Below are 21,003 nucleotides of genomic sequence, written 5' to 3' on the forward strand. Positions count from 1 at the left end.
GGACAGAAAGAGAGAAGAGAGAGAGAGATTCATACGTTCTGCAGAGGAAAAGAGAACTGGAAAGAAAAAATAACCTTCAAACTGGGCTTCCCTCATGGTGCAGTGGTTGAGAGTCCGCCTGCCGATGCAGGGGACACGGGTTCATGCCCCAGTCCGGGAAGATCCCACATGCCACACGGAGAGGCTGGGCCCATGAGCCATGGCTGCTGAGCCTGCGCATCCAGAGCCTATGCTCCGCAACGGGAGAGGCCACAACAGTGAGAGGCCCGCGTACCGCAAAAAAAAAAAAAAAAAAAAGACATTAAGAAACAGACAGCAATTTTAGTGCAATAGAAAAAGAAAATTTCCTAAGCCTTCCCTGTTTAACTTTCATTTGTTTCCTCCCCTCATCAGACTATTCCTTCCTGGCTGAATAGAGATGGGCCCAGATTGATCTTCCCTAGTACTATTTCAACTGAGCCTTTTTTTCTTTTGTCATCTTATCTTTACATACACAGCAAAGTGTCTTTCAGTTTCTAGCCATTTCTCTCTGTCTCTTTGTTTTATCTATTTTTTGTCTCTCTTCATTGGGTTAAAGACACAATGTAACTGTGATACTTGGTGTATTAGTTTTCTATTGCTGCCATAATAGACTACCACCAAGTGATTTTGGAGAATGGGAATGAATGTTGACAAGGTGGATCATTCCAGAAAGGATTCCATCCAGCTAGAAACTGTGCCTCTGATCCATTGTACCAGAAGAAAATTGATTTTGTCTCATTCCCCACTCTTAAGAGGAAAGCATCTACCAGCAAAACCAGATGTGGATACACAGGAATCAGATTAGCATAAACCAGAGGAAAAGCTTTCCTGGTCTTGTTGCTTTCCTGGCCATGATGGGATGTGCATTAATGTAAAACAGTCAGCATTTCTGACACAGCAGTAGTCCATTGGCTTTGGCTATAACAACAAAATTACAGCACCCATTAAAAACAAATGCAGAAAACTATTTGAATGCAACTGCAATTACAGAGAAGACTATTGAATTACACATATGCAAAAAAGGAAATCTAATGTAGGGCCCATGACCCCATAGGTGTCACACCTATTGCTGAAAGTATATAAATGCCATAGTGCAGGAGTGACATTCAAACTTAGAATCTTCTCACAGTAACAGCTGAACTCACATCTCCTGTCAACATGTCCCATAATTGCCTCTCTGGAAATTTCTCCTTCCACTCCCTTGGGGGCCACTTTTGCTACCCAGTCTCCTTCCACCCCAGCAACCTGGTCTACAGCACTGACCTCTGCTCTCCCAGCACCTGCCAGCTGGTCTCCTCTCTCTACAGTCAGGAGACCTGTTATGAGCCTATCAGGTGCCAGATGTCCCTTGTGGTGTCCAGTCCCTGCCAGACGTCCTGCTACTGCCCCAGGACCTCCAGTCTCTGCAGTCCCTGCTGGACAACTTATGCTGGGTGTCTGGGCTTTAGCTCCAGCAGCTGTAGTTACCTGAGCTCTGGATTCAGAAGCTGCTACTCACTGGGCTATGGATTCCGTGGCCTCAAACTCCGGGGTTATGGAGTCTGTGGCTTCCCTTCCCTGGGCTGTGGATCCGGATTCTTCCGTCCAACAAACTTTGCCTCTAGTAGCTGCCAATCATCGTGTTAGAGACCAGCATGTGGATTCGGTTTCTATCGTTCAATTTGTTGAGGGTCTAGATCCTCTCGAGTATTGAGATCAAAGTCTTTACTCAGTACAGCCATCATTTTCATTCTCACCATTTACCATTGTTCTTTTATTCTTAAATCATCAGTTTCCTGCATCATCAACTTTTGAGAGACTCTGAATTTAATGAATAACCCAATATGAAGTCCTAATATCTGTACTATTGATAGAAAATATGCTATTGGATTTTCTTGGAAGAGCAGTTGAAAATGAAATTCTTAATCTGATAAATTTATGTTGTCATCTAGCACCGAAATATATTGTTCATCTTATTATTATTTGCCTATATTTTATTTAGGATTTGGGAATTTTAAATAAAGATCAATATGACTCTGAAACTGGGTTTGGGAACACACATTTTGATAGATTTGAGCAAATTGCTTGTGTCAATGCATATGTTCCCTACTGGGAGTATTTATTTCCTGGAGGTCCATACTTTGTATGTCTCAATATCAGTGACACTTGCCTGAGAATAGAGGCATGGATTTCTGCTGATAAAGGAAAACAGAGAAATTGGCACATAACTAGAAATGCAGACAACAAGAATACAATATAATTTATAAGATAAGGTTACACATAAACCAAAAACATACTTGAAAGTCTAGTATCTGAGTGTGGATTTTCAGCTAAGAGAAAAGATGAGCCTTAAATAACTGCTAAGATAGATGTTTTACTCCCTGTTGGTTGACATAAGTACCATGATCCTTCCCTGAGCCTGGTCCCTGAGCATGATCCATTCCTGAGCCCTCCCTATGAACATATGTAAAGAGATGCACAATGACCTTAAGTGAGGAGTAACTGGGTTAAGGAGGTGTGGGAAAACCTCCTGATGCTTCTCCAAGGTTCAAACTGCATCAACTAAGAGCACCACACCTGAGCAATGCTGAACAAACATTTGTATCCATTAGTCTTAGCCTGAACCCCTCTCTTCCCAAAAGCAGAGCTGAAGTCAAAACATTGGGTGCAGACAGTATATTTGCCATGAGACCCCAGGGAGATAGTTTGGGAGACCATGGAAGGTGAAAGAATCAAAGACGAAAATTTCACAAAGGGACATATTTTTTGGTTGACTTTATGGTGGGCAATGGGGACTCAATCATTCAGGGCCTTTTTAGGAATGTATAGAATGACTTTAGGAATTGTCCACCCCAGAATCTAATCAACAGGGGGAAGAATTTATGCATCAGCTTCTGTCTCCCATTGCTAGAATGTTGTCCCTGATGTTTGTCACTTTCCTGGAACTTCATTACCTGTGCAAAGAGGATTCATAGTGTGTTCATTTTCTTGTCTGTGCCCTCTGAGAAGCCCAAGTAGAGAGTGAAAGAAAAGTTGTCTATGCATGAAGGGAGAGACTGTCTGTGCAAAGAGGGTTGAAACCTTCATGAAATTGTTCGCCATAGCTGTGCCTGGGACCATAGGTGAGAAAATGAGGATATAATGGAGAATACAAGGGTACCAGATACACCACTTGCATTTAATGCTCAAACATCCTTGTGAGAAAGACAGATATTATGTCATATAGATCTTTCTAGACATGAAGGAATGAAAAGTCAAAAAGAATTAGAATCTTTCCCAAGGTTATACATCAAAGATCTAGTAGAATCCGATATCTTGAATTAAGCTTTTCTTGTTCTTTCCTGAAGTTCTTTAAAACTCCTTTTCTAACCAAGATCCTTGAGTATTTCTCTACAGAGATTGCTTTATCTGAATAGACTTCAACTCCTATTGTATTTAGTTTCATTAGCCTCATGAGTAGTATTCATAATAAAGAGAAAAATAAAAATAAATGTAGCATTTAGGAGAAGGAAGCTAAAGAAAGTTGAGCTAATTTCTCTTGAAAACATTCGCATTAACCATAATATTTAATAATAGTCCAAGAGAAATACCTGATTACCCCTCAGGAAGATATTGCTAGAAATCCTGAGTGCTATGACAAATCCTATATTAATTATCATTATTAATGTCACATTATAATGTTCCCTTTCTCAATAACTAATGTTATGAACAAGAATAGTAAAACAAAACAAAATGAAACCCTCTCTTTCACAGCCACACATACACAAGTTCAATACCAGCAACCAAAAAATTGAAGATAATGGGCTTATTGTTAAAAATTTTTAAAAAGAGAGAGAAAGATGATTCTTATATAACTTGGCAGATTTCTTATCTTCCCTCCAAATTCCCCCAACACAAACACTGTCACTCCTAGAAGATTTTCCCTGAAAATTAAAAAAAAAAAAAAGTAAAATTACCAAACTGTGAAATCTCACTAATCTTTAAACTGCATTCCCATTTTGGTGAGCCAGATTGAAGGAGCAAGGAGTCAATCAGGATAAAATCATGGGAAAGTTCCTGCAGAGAGAAAAGTAGTATAATTGGATGCAAAACTAACATAGAATGTGGAAGAAAGATTGAGAATCAGGCATTGAAGAAAGTATAGCCCAAGCAAGAGACAAAAATAATTTCCCTATGTGTGTGCTTTGTTATGTAAAATAACATACTAATGACATAAAAATCAACAACACAAAGGCATGAGGAAAACAATAATACAACAGAGGTGGAAGAGGTGATTGATGAGGTAGGGAAAAACATGCCAAAATAACCTACTCTGTGTATATACAAAAATGTTTTAAAACTACAGCTTCTACTCTGAGTAGCAGAATATTATAGCATGTTTGGATTCAATTATGGATTATATGTTTACAGCAATTACAACTGTGTTTTTTCTCCTTAGGAATCTTACTTTTTTGTTTTTACCATGATGTTGTCCTTCACCAAAATGTGTATTTTTACTGTTACTGAGACAACCAATAATTTTATCTTTGATGTTGAACTTTTTAAATGATTTTACATTAGCATTGTCAGAGTATTATGAACTTTCAATAGCTTTACATGGATTCTCTGGACTGCTTGAAGAAATCAAACTACTAATGGAATTAATTCATTTTTGATTTGAAACATTTAACAATACTGACATAATACTGGCTTCATTAATCCTTAGTGAAGTTTTTCTTTTGCTAATGGAGGAGCATATCATCAGCTACTGCTTCATTTGTTGTTTTGTTTTGTTGTTGTTGTTGTTGGATTTTTGTTTGTTTTTACTTGCACAAGAAAACTTAGGATTTAACATGAGTGAAAATGATTTAGAATAGTTATGTGACCTAAATGAAATGTATGCATCAGCTTTTGCAACTACTACTGACAAATAATTATCTTTGGAAGTAATCATCTTAAAATTTCTATCTTTTGAAATAGATACTGATGCTTCTTCAGCAAAATTGCCTCTTTTATTTTTCATGTGGTAAGTGATATTTCTGACCCCAGTGGTGGAGAGTTAATGTTATTGAATTGCTGTACAAGTCATATATTCACCATCAACTTGCTTTAGTAATAGAAATTAAGTATTCACATTTTTAAATTAAATATGAACTTTTAGTTTAGCTCTTTGCTCCTAAAAATATATTTTTTTGCAAAGGTTAAAGAAGAAAGATGTTCCCAAACAATAAAATGAATAGTTGTAGATTAAACAATATGACATGTGGCCAAGCCACTGTAGCAAGAACATTTAGATTAATATTTATATGCTGTGTGCCACCCTCAATTTTAGGCCCATGTTTTATATACACCTAATCAGTAATTCTAAATTCCTCACTATCTCCACCAACTGCTAGTTTGGGGTGTATTATTGCATCTTGCATGCTGTGGAAAGAGCCATAGCAGTACTGGCTAGGTTAGAATGACAAATGACCCTCCAGCAAGATTTGAACATGTGAGCTGTCCTACCGCCTGTATCTGAGTGTAATTTGTTTTCCATGATCCTTCTGCAATAAAAGGAGTAGTTCCATTTTGTTCAGGCAAGATGACTGAAGAAAGGATAGGATATGGTTTGTCTTCTTTCAGATTTAACACTGGTTAAAGTGAAAACTCTGTACACTATACATGTATGTCATACTCCACTAGATGAAACCATAGCAAAAGAAAAGTGGTTTCCTAAACTGATCATCATAACTTATGTTAACTCAATTATTCATTATAAATAAAAAGTGAAAAATCTAAGACAATTACCAAATGGGACTGGATGCTGAGACAAACACAATAAACCAAGACATATGGTTACCCTGTGGGTGAGAATCTAGGTCATCTCTATCTTTCAGTAATGTTGTCCTTGACATAATGGATAAAAGTTTGGAGCATAACTGTTGATTCAGGAGTGATCAGTTGCTTAAACATTTAGTTGAATGTTGTAACAAGAGAATATTTGCATTGTTTTTGAGTTTCATTTTCTTTTTGTTTGTTTTTTTTCCAATAAATGTTATCAACAGAACTAAAAAAATAGTAGCAATTGGGACTCCATCAAACTTGTATAACTGATTATATGGAAAATGTTGGGCTTACTTGCTAATAAGTACTGGAATGTGTTAGACGTTTCATTTATAAATCAATTAGAAATTTCATTTGATTTTTTATATGGCTGTAAAGCTGGGAGAACTGGAATTCTCACCAAATCTAACTCACTAAAATCTAAATTCTTCCTGAATTTCCCCATTTCAATTTCTCAAATATTTTAGAATGTATTTATGATTAATTTTCCTTCCAGAATTATATGATGTAGTCAATTTAATATACCTTAAAATTTGTAACTATTTTATATAAAAATATTCAAGTTTCTAACCCACGACAAAACCAAAAGTCACGGTTATTTGTTTGTAGTCTTAAAAATGTATTTTCAGGTTTTATCATATGAAGGTATTAACAGATGGAGTAAACATAAAAGATGAAATAATTTCTTCCAAACCTGAAGTACACTGGACAATTTTACATTTTAAAGTAAAGATTTTTTAAATGATGAATATAAGATACAGAAATATCCAGCCAGATATTTAGAAGTAGTTTTGAAGACAAAAAATAAACAAATAATGTTAAAGCCAATATGTGGATGTCATATATCATATTTTTATTTAAACTTGCAACAGTTTTTCTCTGGCAGGGACCGGACACCACATGGAATGTCTGTCACCTGATGGGATCACAGCAAGTCTCCTGACAGCCAGTGTAGAGAGAGGAGTCCAGACGGCAGGAGCTGGGAGAGCACCGATCAGTGCTGTAGACCAGGTCACTGGGGTAAGAAGAGCCACAGGAGGAGCCTGAGTAGCACAGGTGGTCCCCAAGGGAGTGGGAGGAAAAGTTTCCAGAGCAGCAGTAGTAGGACATGTTGACAGGACATGTAACTTACAATGGGAATACTCTAAGTTTGAATGTCACTTTTTCAACAGGGGCATTTATATAAACTTATCATTGACTGTATCATCCACATGGTTTATAAAAACAAGTCTCCTTCCTCTTTTTAATTGAATTGGAAAAGATCAGCATAGTTATACATATGTAGTATTTGTGGGTTTACAACTGGAAAGTGCAGTAATGTTTGTGCCTTGGAATTCAGGTAATAGTATTGAATTTTCAAAGCTCTTAGTCATCCTTCTCTACCAACGGTCACTGAGCAGATCACTCAGAAAACTTTAGATGTACTGTCTGGGCTGAGGGAAGTGGGCTTAATTAAAAATAATTGATACCCCTTTCAAAGTCTGTCTCAAAATCGTTGCCATCTGGATAGCAAAGTTGTTAACTGATCTACTCAAAGTCATTTTTTCAAAAACAAAAACATACATTGACTGTTACCAGGAAGTGGAAAGTTTACCTAATGGACAGTGCCATCAGGAAGGAGCAATGGTACCATGCAGATGTATGAGGATTTTTTTTAAAATCTGATCTCGATTTTAATGGCTTTAGTGAAATATTAACTGAGAGATCCCCTTATTTCTGATGTCCCTGCTTAAAATTGTATGCAAACTAATGAGTCAGTCTTAGTTTTTCTGTCATCTGTGTGTGTCTTTACTGTAGAATGAGTTAAATATTAAATATAAATATAAATTTCTTTATATTATTTTGGAATGTTAGAGGTTATTTATCTAAGATGCTGGAAAAAAAACATTAAAAATGTGGCAAAAATGCCTAGTATTTCTCTCTCTAATAAGAAGCAATGTTTACCACTGAAAGGATTCCCCAGAATCTGAAAAATGCCCCTGTTCTATAGAAAGTTTATAAGGTAATTGCCTTGAACTTTTGGAGCAAAGGAGTCATCTTAAGCAGATTCTTCCTTTGCCTCAGAAAGCAACATATATCACTTTGACTTAAATTGTTTTCAGGTGTTTCTGACAAGTATTATAAAATTTCTAAAATAATCGTCATTTTTTTTGTTGTTGTTCTATGACTTGTATTCTACCTTTGTGTAGTAGGCTAATGAAGATTGACAACCTTGAAGAAGAGGAGAGATTAAGAAGGTTTATCTTTCTCTGGCTTCTGTGTTGTTTGATTTGTTCATTTCATAGAAAAACATTTCCCTTCTACTTTTGAACAAAAGTGCTTGGGTACACAAACCTCCATTTTGTTGAGAAAAGGATGTTCAAAATTACTTAATATCTGATCTCATAGAATATTCTTCCACAGAAATAGCTTATATAAGAGTGGATGACATTGAAGCAAGCAAATTCAATTTAGCTGTGTTAAATATTTATATGGATGTTTTGATGTTCAATAATTTATTAACAAATAAAACAGGAAGGTTTGGAATCTACTAGAAGTTTTTTTCTGTTTATAATTAAGAAGCCTAATAAATAAGAATTGTTTATTACAGAAATGGAGCATGTATTATGTTACCTAGTATATTCAACATGATTGAAGACCAATTTATCTACTCAAAATGTTCAGACTCATAAAATCTACAGTTTGGAAGGGAGTTTTGCAATTACCTTCAGTAATCTACCATGCTGGGATCACATTTGCAATACTTTTTTAGGTGAATATCTAAAAAGTGCCCCCAAGATGGAAATCTCAATTACCTGAAAAAGTACCTTGCTTTAGATTTTTAGCTGAATCTTTCCTCAAAACTTCCACTTAGTAATTTCAAGTCTTCATAGAATGAGTCTCAGCTCATTTCCATTGGACAATACATCAGTTTTTGAAGATAGATGTCTTAAGAGATTTGGCTATACCCACAGGTTATCTTAAGCCATTCCCTGTACCAGGCACTACTCTATTTACAGTTAGAGATGATGAACTTTATGGGAGAGTCTAGAAAAATACTTATACTAGTCCTCTAGGCAGAATATATATACACCATTTGATATATTTACCACATCAGAGGTCCCCAAAGCATTCATTCTCTTTTTCACATTATCATACATTTTGATACCCTCCACTCTCAGTTCAATTTATAAAGATCATTTGTAACTATGAATTTTTCTAACTTGATCTTTCTGTGAAGTTTACCTGGGGTAGACACTTTCTTAATTTCTTGATTTTACTTACCTTCTGTAATAAAAATCCCACTCTATGAGTGAAAACTAAGGGAATAAAAGCCCATTTTTAATGTATACTGCTTATCATTTACTTCTCAGTAACATCACCACCACCAAAAATTACTTAAACTTTATGGGGATAGAGTTTTTTTGAGAATTAAATTTATTGATGAGTTCTTTCAAGAAGCAAGTCAACTTCAGAACAAAAATTTCTTGACTTAAGTATTTTTATAATGTAATCTTCAAAGCACTCCTGCAAATACTGAACCGTTATTTTTAAATCAAAAACTCATGCACACAAGAGCAGCTTGGGTACCTGTGCTATAAGAAAACTAGAATGTAAATGTGTTAAACCCTCATTTAATGTTTGTACCAAATCAGGATTGTAAGTGGGTTATTTCTTCTATAAGGTACACAAGATTTGGGAGATGGAGCAGATATTGAGGGTTTTTTTTTTCTCAATTTGGTTGCTAAACTTTGAACTAAACAAAAGTCTTCTCCAGACCACAAAGTATTTTTTTAGAGCCTTAAACACAACAAAATTCTCACTGTGTTATCCATTCAATACAATATCTTTAAGGATAGGATGAATAAAACACCAATCTTATAGGTACAATTATAGTACAGTAACATTTTTACTTCATGAACAATTACTTTGAAAAACGAATGTAATTCTTTCATTTAAAAGTCCACATTCATAAAAAAAGGTCTTTGAAGGTTAATGCATTTCATTTTGACTAGAACCCAATTAAGTGTTCTTATTAAAATGGGCACATGCTATTACACCCATTGCTAGAGTACAGTATATAACTGTCCAGTATAGAAGGTAACATTCACACTCACATACTTCCCTCTGCAACTCAGTTGAACTTAGAACTCCTGACAACATGTCTTTCAACTGCAGCTCTGGAAACTTCTCCTCCCTCTCCCTCGGAGGTTACTGGGGGTACCCAGTTTCCACCTATGATTATTTCTACCCCAGCAATATAATCTACCTCCACCCCAGCACTTTCCATCTGGGCTCCTCTCTCCACGGTGGTTGTCATGAGACCTTTTTTAAGCCCGCCAGCTTCCAGACACTCTGGGCTGTGACCAGATCCTACCAGACATCCTACTTCCATCCAAAAAATATCATCTTCCACAGTCCCTGCCATACAAATTACACTGGATCTCTAGGTTTTGGAAATACTGGCCTTGGATCTTTTGGTTATAGAAATACTGGCTTCCAGTCTCTGGGGTGTGGATCCAGCTTCTGCTGCCCAACTTACTTTTCCTCCAGGAATTGCCAATCATCTTGTTACCAACCAGCCTTTAGCTCTCCCTTTTTTTGGAATAATTTACTGAATGTCTCCCATTACCTCATGGCTATATCTGCACTTTATGAAACTTTAATACTCAGCCTCTCCAACATCTTTGATTACTGACCATATTCAACACTAGGACTCGCTATCACAATCCTCCCAGAAGTAAAAAAAGTAACCTTGGCTTGTAACCTTTTCTAAATCAGACATATGAGATATATCTTGAAGTTTCATTCCTATGCCAATGCTCTGAATCATTTCTGTTACTATTTTAATAAGATTCTTATTTTCCTCCTAAGACTCTTTCACTTAAGTGTATTTCAAATAGATACGGCATTTAAAATAAACTTATTTCTCTAGCATGAATTATGACATTCCAGTTTTTTATCCATATGGTACATTTAGTGAATGCATCCAGTAACTTCAACTGTCTTCATTAGCTAAACATCTTGTTGTTGTTGTTTTCTTTGTGTCATGTTTCATTAATATTTTGCTGGGTAGAAAAGAGGAAGTTTAGAGAATCTAAATATATGACATATCTTATGTCTTAACAGATTTATATCCCTAAATGGGTGTATTTGTTCATCTAATTGCTTTAGAAAATTTTGTTTTTAGGTAGGCATTCGTTGAAAAATATTTATTGTGTTCTGGTTCTAGACGAGGCATTTATGCTGAATGAAGACATAAATTCCCTGCCTTCATGGAATTCACACACACACTATTTTAACTCACTGCCATGTAGCAAGTGTAAAATGGTGATAAAAACATGTTTCAAAGGGAACACAAAGAACAGGAACTTCAAAGCAGGGTGAGGATATCACATGAAACTCATTATTGACAATAGTAAGTGTAAATTACCAGTTCATATAAAAATATAAATCTTGCTGTTCTAATGTGTTAGTTGTGGTCTTTGAGAAATAGTTTCTCTCTAGGATTTGACATGACAAATATTTATTGGGGAAAATACCTGTCAGTGAAAATGGGGAGGTAGCTGGAGAATTCTGGGAGATCCAGCAGACAACAATGCAGGTCTGACCTCAGTGAAAGAAACAGGGAATGAAGGAAGGAAGTTTGCATTAGAATAATCTTCTTCAGGCAGTTCCAAGAAAGTTTTGATAAGTCACCCTCAAGTCACAGAGATGGGCCTGCCTGAGTATCCCTGCCAAGCTCAGTCACTGGCCAAGAACAGGGCACAGCATGACCTTGGCATAAATGTGGGGGTAGATTCAGAGACTGGCAGCTGGGACTGTAAGTCAGTTATGCTTCCTGAAGTGGGAGATATGAGAGCTACATTTTTTTTTTTAATTTATTTATTTTTGGCTGTGTTGGGTCTTTGCTGCTGCCCGCAGGTTTTCTGTAGTTGCAGCGAGCAGGGACTGCTCTTCGTTGTGGTGCACAGGCTTCTCATTGCAGTGGCTTCTCTTACTGCAGAGCACAGGCTCTAGATGCACAGGCTTCAGTACTTTTGGCAGGCGGGCTTCAGTAGTTGTGGTACGTGGGCTCAGTAGTTGTGGTGCATGGGCTTAGTTGCTCCACGGCATGTGGGATCTTCCTGGACCAGGGCTCTAACCCATGTCTCCTGCATTGGCAGGCGGATTCTTAACCACTGTGCCACAAGGGAAGTTCTGAGAGCTACATTTTCATAGCTTCCATGTTCATGAAATTTATTCTGATGTCAAATAAGCTGAAATAATGACAACAGTAAAATAATAATGGAAAAGACTTTTCCATGAATTAAGTTCAATATATTTTATTTTACTTTCATCAATCAAAAAAATTAATTACTATATTAGACCCTATATAGGACTCACTGAGTGAAAGTCAAACCTTACAATTGAATGTGAGAAACAATTGAGAATTATTGGATGGACATCTTTGATTTTAAATGCAAATGATGTATTAAACAGATTGGACCCAGTAGGGCATAATGAGGAAAGTGCTTCATTTTTCTCCTGCAATGGAACTTCACTCTTGACCTGCAGACTCTAACTTCCCTGAATTTCTGAATAATACCTTGTGCAGACCTATGATCACATTAAGATATTAAGAAACATTTTATTCCATATTAGTAGTTAAGTTTACTCCAGTATAAATTAAAAATCAGTCTTACAGCCATATTAAAGCTCCTCTCTTTATCCTGAGTTCAAGCCTGTCGTGATTACCTAGGCCGCCTGTGACTTGGAGGGGCCCAATCATTTTATTTACCCACTTTTCTCTCCCTTGTCTTATATTAATGTGCTCCTCCTGGCTTCTCCTCTTCAAGCCAAAGAGAAAGGATGGGAGGAAAGGAAATGACAGCTGAGGCCATCTGTCTCAATCTGCTTTAGACCACCTGTGTCAGCATGAGCTAGTTGATTCAGGAAACTTTTCCTGGGAAAAGATGAGACTAAACAAATAAATCATTTCACTGTATGCTTCAGGAAACTCCTGTAGCATTGAATACAACAGTCTGCAGACCTGAAAAATAACTCTCTAATTAAGCAACAGTTAACCTATCAAGAGACTCGTGTTGGTACCCTCTCTTTGCCATGCCCATCAATTCTAAACTATCAGCTAATACATTTGCCCAGTGCCAATCAATTCTGTGCCTTGAAACCATCTGAGCCCAAGATCTCACTTCTAATGTCTGTCTATAGAGACGCAGCTAAACGCCTCCATGCAACGGTGTTCCCTTTTCTGCAGGAAGTTTGAATACACTTCGTTTTGCTTAGTTAACAGATTTTCTGGTGATATTATGAGACGTTCAAAAGGGACATCAAAAGTCTTTCCACTTAGCCAGTGCTAAGTGCCCCCTATGGTTCTGTCTTTGCTGTTGAATATCCTCACTTATCACTCATGTCTGAATACTAGCTCTTTTCTGGTGGTATGTTTTCCAGAAACCACCGTCTTACCACCCGCCCCACTCCCTGGGACCCTCTGCACTGAACCGTTACCCTGACAGCACACACTTCCATAACTTCTCCGTAGGTCCTCACCCTCAGTTCCTGCCCACCACCAGCGCTGCACACACCCAGCTTTCCTCTGCTAGGATCCACTTGCTGTGGAGCCAACCATCTTAGCCTAAAGGAAACACACACACACTTGCTACACTACTCATGAAAGCTGAGTCTGACAGCATGCTTTCGATGGGCATAATGTCTTCTTCTATGCAGGTCTTAATTGGTTGAATGAGCCTGCCCTCATTAGTGAGAACAATCTCCTTAAAGTCAACGGATTATAAATGACAAATTCATCTGCAAAATGCCTTTACAATGAGAGCAAGACTAGTATTTGACCAAACAACTGGGCACCATAGCCTAGCCAAACTGACACAAAATTAACCATCAAAGTCTCCATTTTCAAGAAAATCTGGGCTCACAGTTTCTGTTTCATAAAAAATATATGGTTTAAATTACTGTATAAGACTGAAAGCAAGAGTAAATTAAAATTTTACTTATAAGCAATCTTCCTCTCAGTTTATAAAATTATTTTCATACTTTTTAATAATCACTTTCTCAGATTCTTATGTCTAATTTGTAAGAGAGATTTCTAGCACAATTTCATGATCACTTACTAGAATAACTAAGTCTCAGTAAAATGCCTATATTTGTTCACAAAAATCATTTCTTTTCTGCTAATGAGCCCTCTGGCCTCTTTAGTGTGGTTCTGCTAAGAACACAACTCTGACCCAGCTGTGCACAAGAGACTTATTAGGGCAGAGGGCAATATTCAGAGAATTGATTTCCAAGATCATTTTTAATCTATTTGCTCAATTTATGCTATTTCTGTCATCATATTTCTCATATTTGCTTCACTCGCTTCTTTCATGCCCCCATTTTTTGTCATGCACTTCTTTTATCATTTTCTACTTTCCTGCTTTGTTTCCTGCACTTTATACATGTATTCATTCTCTTCACAGTTTCCATAACTTTTGGCACTATCAACATTTAGGATGGATACTATTTTGTTAGGATAGGGCTGTTTTGTGTGTTGTATGATGTTTAATAGCATCCCTGGTCTCTTCCCACTACCATCCCCTCTTCACCCCAGTTGTGACAAACAAGTATGTCTTCAGATATTACCAAATGCCCCCTGGAAGTGAAATTAGCCCTTGTTTAGAACCACTGATTTAGATGGGCATTCTGAGAATGAACTGTTCGGGATAGTTCTTAACTGCGAACACTGAACAAATCCCACATTTGGGATAGGTTTAGAACAGTAAAAATGCAATGTACTTTATTCCATGGATTAATGAGGTGTTATGAATGATGACTACCCAAGTATATTTATACTTCATACATCTAAAATAATGTTGAATACTTACTTGGCAAACATTATTCCACTATTGCACATAAATATAGTAGTTGTGATTATGTTTACAACTATCACAATTATAATGATCTGTTCAAATGAAATTAGAGAAAAGAAAATGGTATGTTTGTGACAAGCTTCTCAGCTCTAGAATGTCTAAGTTGTCTGTTGGGATCACACCTATTCTGATCATCCTAGACCAAAAAGTAATAGTAAGACTTAGTTATCTTCTCACTCTGTTTCAAATAGTCAAGCCCAACTGAGGCCAATTGCTGGTTTATAGACTCTGCTGCAATATCTCTTGGACATTCTGAGAGCTTTCTTCAATTTGTCTGACTCATTCTGTGTACTCCACAAAAAAACTTCAACTTTTTCAGTATGTGCCAGCAGTGATGAAGTTGATTATAAACTACATTTCTTCAACTTGAGGCTTTGAAGTTGACATCACAGGTTTTACTCTCTAAGTATCTCAACATCTCAATTCAATTCATCATATGGGTACTTTACTATGAACTTCTTTAGTTGTATCTACCAAACATTTCATGCTAAATATTTCATCTACTCAAAGAGATTCATATTTCAAATACAAGAACACAAGTTTATTTAAACAAACATTTATTTGTTCCTGCTGTATGCCAGGGTTTATGCTAGGTCCCGGAGAATACAAGTTTAAGTAATAATGTAATGAAACTGACACACAGCTATCAACAATACTGTAAACTAACTATAATTTTAGTTAGACTGATATAATCTCACAAGACAAGACATGAAGATTGGAAGACATTTCCCAGAAAAAGTAAAGCTCAAGGTAGGACTTAGAAGATAATACATTTGAACAGGCAGATTAAAGTCACAGGAAATAGGACAAGTGAAATAGGCAAAGAGTATATATGAGGCTACTCCCTTGCCTTTGTGTGTGGAAAAGAAGCTTGAGCTTGAACTAGAAAGGTTATTTGGCCATGGGTATCATAGTTACAAATTTAGATTATATTATATAAGAACTGGAGATCAATAGAAATTTCTGAGTAATAATTTTAGAATTTCATTCAGTCACCTCAATTTAATGTGCATTTTGGGGGGCAGATTTTTAAATGAGAACTTTCATTTGATTGTTTTAGTCAAATACATTTTTTGCAATATATTTGCAATTCACTTTTTTTTCATGTTTTATCATTTGGAATCATTCTGGCCAGAAAGGTATTAGAAATACTTTGTAGTTAGGGGGTTATATCCTTTTTTTCCAACTCTTGCCAACTTGCCTGAAAGGAAGCCCCAAGACAAGAACTGTATCTTCTTCATAATTTGTTACTTTCAGAGTATCATTTAATAAAATGCTAACAATTGAGTCACTCTTCTTTTAAGGGAGCACAGCACTTCAGTTATAAATTATTTATTGAATGTAGAAAACTACCTTGATATCTTCTATCCCTCAGAAGTTGTCTTGATCGACAAAAATCTCTGTTATTTCTTGGTGTTTCTGACATGTATCTTATTATGTTGCAGACAGGTCATGCTTCCTGATGAACAGGAGAAAATTTTGGAGACAGAACAATCCTCTCAAAGGAGCTGAATGTTCCATCTCAGAAGCAGCACATATTTCTTATTAATGAAAATTTCAAGCATGCTTGTGTGTAAGGACGTTTTGAAAAATGTCGCTCCATTAATACCAAATTATATTGTTAGGCTTTTATTGCTGGCTGAAAAAAAGATCATAACATTTAAAAAGTTTCATTGTAGACAAAAATAAAAATTAGTTATCACAATTACAATCATTAATTCATCCACTTTTATGTTACTTTTAAAAGCAGTAGTCTAAATTTTGAGGGCTTTCATTTTTAATAATACATGTTATAACAATATACTCTTATACTCCATAAAACAAGACAAATAATTGGGTTGGGTATTAGTTCAGGTTTTTGTTTGTTTGTCTGTTTGTTTTTGTTTTGTTTTTATTATTATTTTTTTTTTATTTTACAAATTTAATCAGTTATACATATACATATGTTCCCATATTCCCTCCCTTTTGCGTCTCCCTCCCACCCTCCCTATCCCACCCCTCCAGGCGGTCACAAAGCACCGAGCTGATCTCCCTGTGCTATGCGGCTGCTTCCCACTAGCTATCTACCTTACGTTTGGTAGTGTATATATGTCCATGCCGCTCTTTCACTTTAAATAAGGTACAGAGAAGTCAATTTGTCCAAGATCATACAGCTAGTTAGTGATGCATTATAAACTCAGTTTTACTTTTAAAACTTTATCTTTTTAACATATCACCCAATGCAAGGAGTAATAATTAATTAATTAATTTAGAAAGAACACATCCTGATGATAGTGAACCATCACAGTCTTCTAGGTAATAAAGTATCTATTTTCCTTATTAATATTTTCTAACTTTTGACATCAAGGAAATATTGAACATTACTTTTTCAAAGGCCTTGAAAAATGTAGCATTTTGTTATTAAGGATCTATGCCATTAACAAATTGCATTTCTTCAAATTTATTTTGTAAAGCCCAGTAAAATGTAAAATGAATGCTGAAAAACACTCTGAATAATTATAGCCATATGCATGATGAGTATCTAAGAATATTTTTTGAGCAAGTGAAGTGCAAATTGAGAAATGATGACATGAAAGAAATAGTGTGAAGAATTGGACAAAATTGCCTGCAATTGAAGAGAGGCTCTATTTTACTTAAATTGTGACACCTCTATGCAAAGACAAGAGTGTTCATGCAGAAGACCCCAGCAAAGAGCAGGCTTTCTTACATATGACCCAATGCAGTCTCATTAAACCCATGTGGCTACCACATTCTCATAACAACTAAATTAGAGATTTCCAACTATTATGAGATTGACTTAAGTAAACGGATTTCACATAATTATAGAAGGAACACAAAAAGTACAAACAAGAAAATTAAAATTATGAAACATTTTAATTTGCTCTTTTGTATGTCATGCACAGAATAATTTTTGCTGCCTTTTGAAACAGAGGGATGCAAGCCTGTAATGATAAATTCTAAATTGCTTAAGTTCGTAGTACCAGGCTCCTGTGAAGCAGTGGTCAAATGAATGCAAATTCAGTCTAGCCCCTTAAAAATTATGAAATAGGCCAATTTTGTACAAATCCTATTATGAGGAATTAGGATTTATTTAGTTTGTTGATTCTTCACGTCAACCTCAAAAGATGCCTTATATTTCAATGAGTACACATAACTATTCATTATTTGTCTATAGTTCTTATTCTGTTGCATATACAACCATTTAATATATACAACCATTTTATATTTATATATAAAATGAGCTCTATTAAGAATAAAAGTGTTTTCCTTTTTTAAAAAGTGTTTTCTGAATCTAATAACACTAAGTAATAAAGAGAGGTTCTTTTTATTGAGAAACTGAGATCCTGAATATCCTCTGAGCTCAGTTATGGTGGAAGTATGACCCATCTCTCAGTTTCCACATCTTCTTCTTGAGAAATCTACTTAACTTTTTTTTTCCTTTTAAACTTAGTTATCAAGGGTGACTTTTTCCTGACATACAAACTGGTGACTCTTGGTGACTTACCTCCTAACCTCAATTCCTTCATTTTTATAATTGAATAAAATCTTGTATTTGGCAGGTTTAGACTAGGAATTAAAGGAGACATTATATAAAAAAAACACTTGTTATCTAATGGAAGGTGGTCACAAATGTTAGGTCCTTCCCTGTATTATTTTTACTAGTTTTAATTTATAAGTCCTAAAGCATGGAGATTTCTTCAGTGGATACTTAACCCTGAATGTCAACAGTGTAGAAGTCACTGTTCTGGCCTTGGGTTTACAAAATGAAGAGACATGGTTCTTACCCTCAGACAGCTTACATGGTGGTTAGAAAAACTGTAGCAGAAAGAAAGAAAATCCCCATGTGTATTTAAGTGCATTAGAAGCAATAGACTCCATCTAGCACAAGAAGAAAATTGTTTTCAAGTGCTGGAAGAGTAAAATGGACACTTTGCATAGGAATTTTACTATTTCTCTTTCTATGTATGAGTCTTTAAAACTGTATCCAGAACAGTATCCCGAACTGTATCTTCTCTTCTACTAGCAGATTTTCCACACCATCCCTGACACATTGGCCTTCACTATGCAGGCAGGGCAATGGGAGACAGGGAAAGTTCTTATAATATCAGAGCCTTTCAAATATGTGTGACCCTGACCAATACTGAGAAACACATTTTACTTCAGAACCTATTTCTCCTACTTTCTTTTCTCTCTCTCTCTGTATGTGTCTCTGTGTATGTGTGTGTGTGTGTCTCTTACTTTCTCTTAAAAACCAAACTTTCAGAAAAAAATGTGTGAGATAACTCTGAAATTTTTTTCCCATCCCATTCCATCCCATCCTATCCTATTCTATAGAAGTACTGGTCACCATCAATAAATAGATTTTGTGACCCATTAATGATAAAAAACTCACATATAGAAAATTTTGCTAAGGATATTACCCACATGGGAGATACTGAAGCAGCTAATTCCATGTCCTTCTACTTAACCTTATCTCAAACATTTTCCATTATTTTATATAACATCCCACTATCTCTCTCCCAGTAAGTGGAACAAAATTCCTATTAAACAATGGTTCTACCACGGGTCACTAGATGGTCATAGAAGAAATCTTAGATTTCTGGACACGTTTTTTCAGATGAAATTACAAAACTTTAGATGTAAAGATAACTTGGGACAAAATAAGAGTTGCTATTCTAAAAGGAATAAATAACAATTAGGAAAGTATATTGATGCAAATTTAAATCAATTAAAAAATAACTCACATATATCTCTGCTTATATTTGTAATCAAAACATATTAATCAAGTACCTATTCAAGTTTGAATTATTTCAAGTAAAACTCTTAACAAAGTTTAATGTTCCTTAATTTTCATATAGTGGTCTACAGTTTATATGGTACTTTAATACACATACATTACATTGTGAACACCATCTATTGTACTATAGAAGATACAGGTATTTACTACTTTCTCAAAGATATTGCATTACAATGTCCTCATAATGGAGTATTTGCAGATTGCTAATATTCAAAACCAGAAGAATCCCAACAAAAGGGCCAGCACATTGATTGGTAAGTCCCACACATTCAGCCATAGGTCCTGGACGCTCATGTATCATTTGCAAGGTGACCAGTTTCTCCACCTGGTGAGATATCACAAGGGATCATAACTTAAAGATGGAAACCCAGGGGATTCTCTGCTCAGATGGCAAAATCCATTTCTGTAATCCCACTATCTGGTATAAATTCTTTGTCAAGAATGAGACAGGGAGAAAGTTTTGGCTGGATACACAGGGGCTGAGCACTGATAGTGAACGGCATTGCAGAAAGAATCATGGCAGCCTTCGTGGATTTGGGAGCCATCTTGAAAAGCATGAAGAAGAGAATAAAGTAGCTTGGATAGGAAGAATGAAGGAGAGCAGCTAAAGGGAACCCTAAGGACCTGACTGAAGTTTCCAGAATGTCAGTTGATAATGGTTCTGATGCACTTGTTTTTAGGGAATGGTCTGAGAAAGTATTTCACCCAGTATTCTAACCCTTGTGCCTTACTAATGGATGTGATGTCCAACCATGATATTTGGATGAATCTATCACCTTAATGAAACTGCAGGCAGAAATGTCATGAGCATTAATATTTAGTTGAATTTCCTGGGAGTTAGTGGTGAGGGAGACTTACTTATAGGTTATAAATCTAATCAAATACTTCATTTTCAGAAATCTTTTATCTTTTTAAAGTAATTATTTCACATAATTTTAACCATTAATTCTCAAAACACTGAATTAGAGTATGTGCCATGACTAAGCATCTAGGACAACCTGAGCTAACTGGATGCCTAAAAAGTAGGCCTTTAACAATAATCTGATAAGGTTTCCCTGGTGATGCAGTGGTTGAGAGTCTGCCTGCCAATGCAGGGGATGCAGGTTTGTGCCCCGGTCCAGGAAGATCCCACATGCCGCGGAGTAGCTGGTCCCGTGAGCCATGGCCGCTGAGCCTGCGCATCCGGAGCCTGTGCTCCGCAACGGGAGAGGCCACAACAGTGAGAGGCCTGTGAAAAAAGTCTGATAATACAGTTTTATCAGATATTTTTCACCTTATAATTTAATCTAATTGTCACCCACCCTTCCAGAAACCTTTTAAGGATATCACCTATCTTCAAAGTAACTGTGGGAAAACAAAAGAATTAAAAACTGACACCTCTCGCCATTAAGATACTTATATTCCAATTAAGAAAGTAGATATGCAAGTAAAACGTTAGAGCAAGTGAGTCAAAAGGGGTTTCTACATCAGTCAATCAGTCAACATCCTTTGACCCAT

General features: G+C 36.1%; 2 protein-coding genes across 2 annotated transcripts; both read left to right on the plus strand.

Annotated features, from left to right (window-relative positions):
* Positions 1-1,179: 1,179 nt before the first annotated feature.
* On the plus strand, positions 1,180-1,647 carry LOC132490949 (keratin-associated protein 13-1-like). Its single transcript, XM_060099765.1, has one exon. The coding sequence runs from the start codon at positions 1,180-1,182 to the stop codon at positions 1,645-1,647; it is 468 nt and encodes a 155-aa protein (XP_059955748.1).
* An 8,299-nt stretch (positions 1,648-9,946) lies between these two features.
* On the plus strand, positions 9,947-10,483 carry LOC132490404 (keratin-associated protein 15-1). The gene has a single exon (XM_060098781.1). The coding sequence runs from the start codon at positions 9,947-9,949 to the stop codon at positions 10,481-10,483; it is 537 nt and encodes a 178-aa protein (XP_059954764.1).
* The last annotated feature ends 10,520 nt before the right edge of the window (positions 10,484-21,003 follow it).

The sequence above is a fragment of the Mesoplodon densirostris genome, chromosome 5 (assembly GCF_025265405.1).
Source record: "Mesoplodon densirostris isolate mMesDen1 chromosome 5, mMesDen1 primary haplotype, whole genome shotgun sequence".
NCBI classification, from domain to species: Eukaryota; Metazoa; Chordata; class Mammalia; order Artiodactyla; family Ziphiidae; genus Mesoplodon; species Mesoplodon densirostris.

What these genes read in the sequence shown, in the direction of transcription:
- LOC132490949 (XM_060099765.1), top strand. Translation starts at nt 1,180, where the DNA reads ATGTCCCATAATTGCCTCTCTGGAAATTTCTCCTTCCACTCCCTTGGG.
- LOC132490404 (XM_060098781.1), top strand. Translation starts at nt 9,947, where the DNA reads ATGTCTTTCAACTGCAGCTCTGGAAACTTCTCCTCCCTCTCCCTCGGA.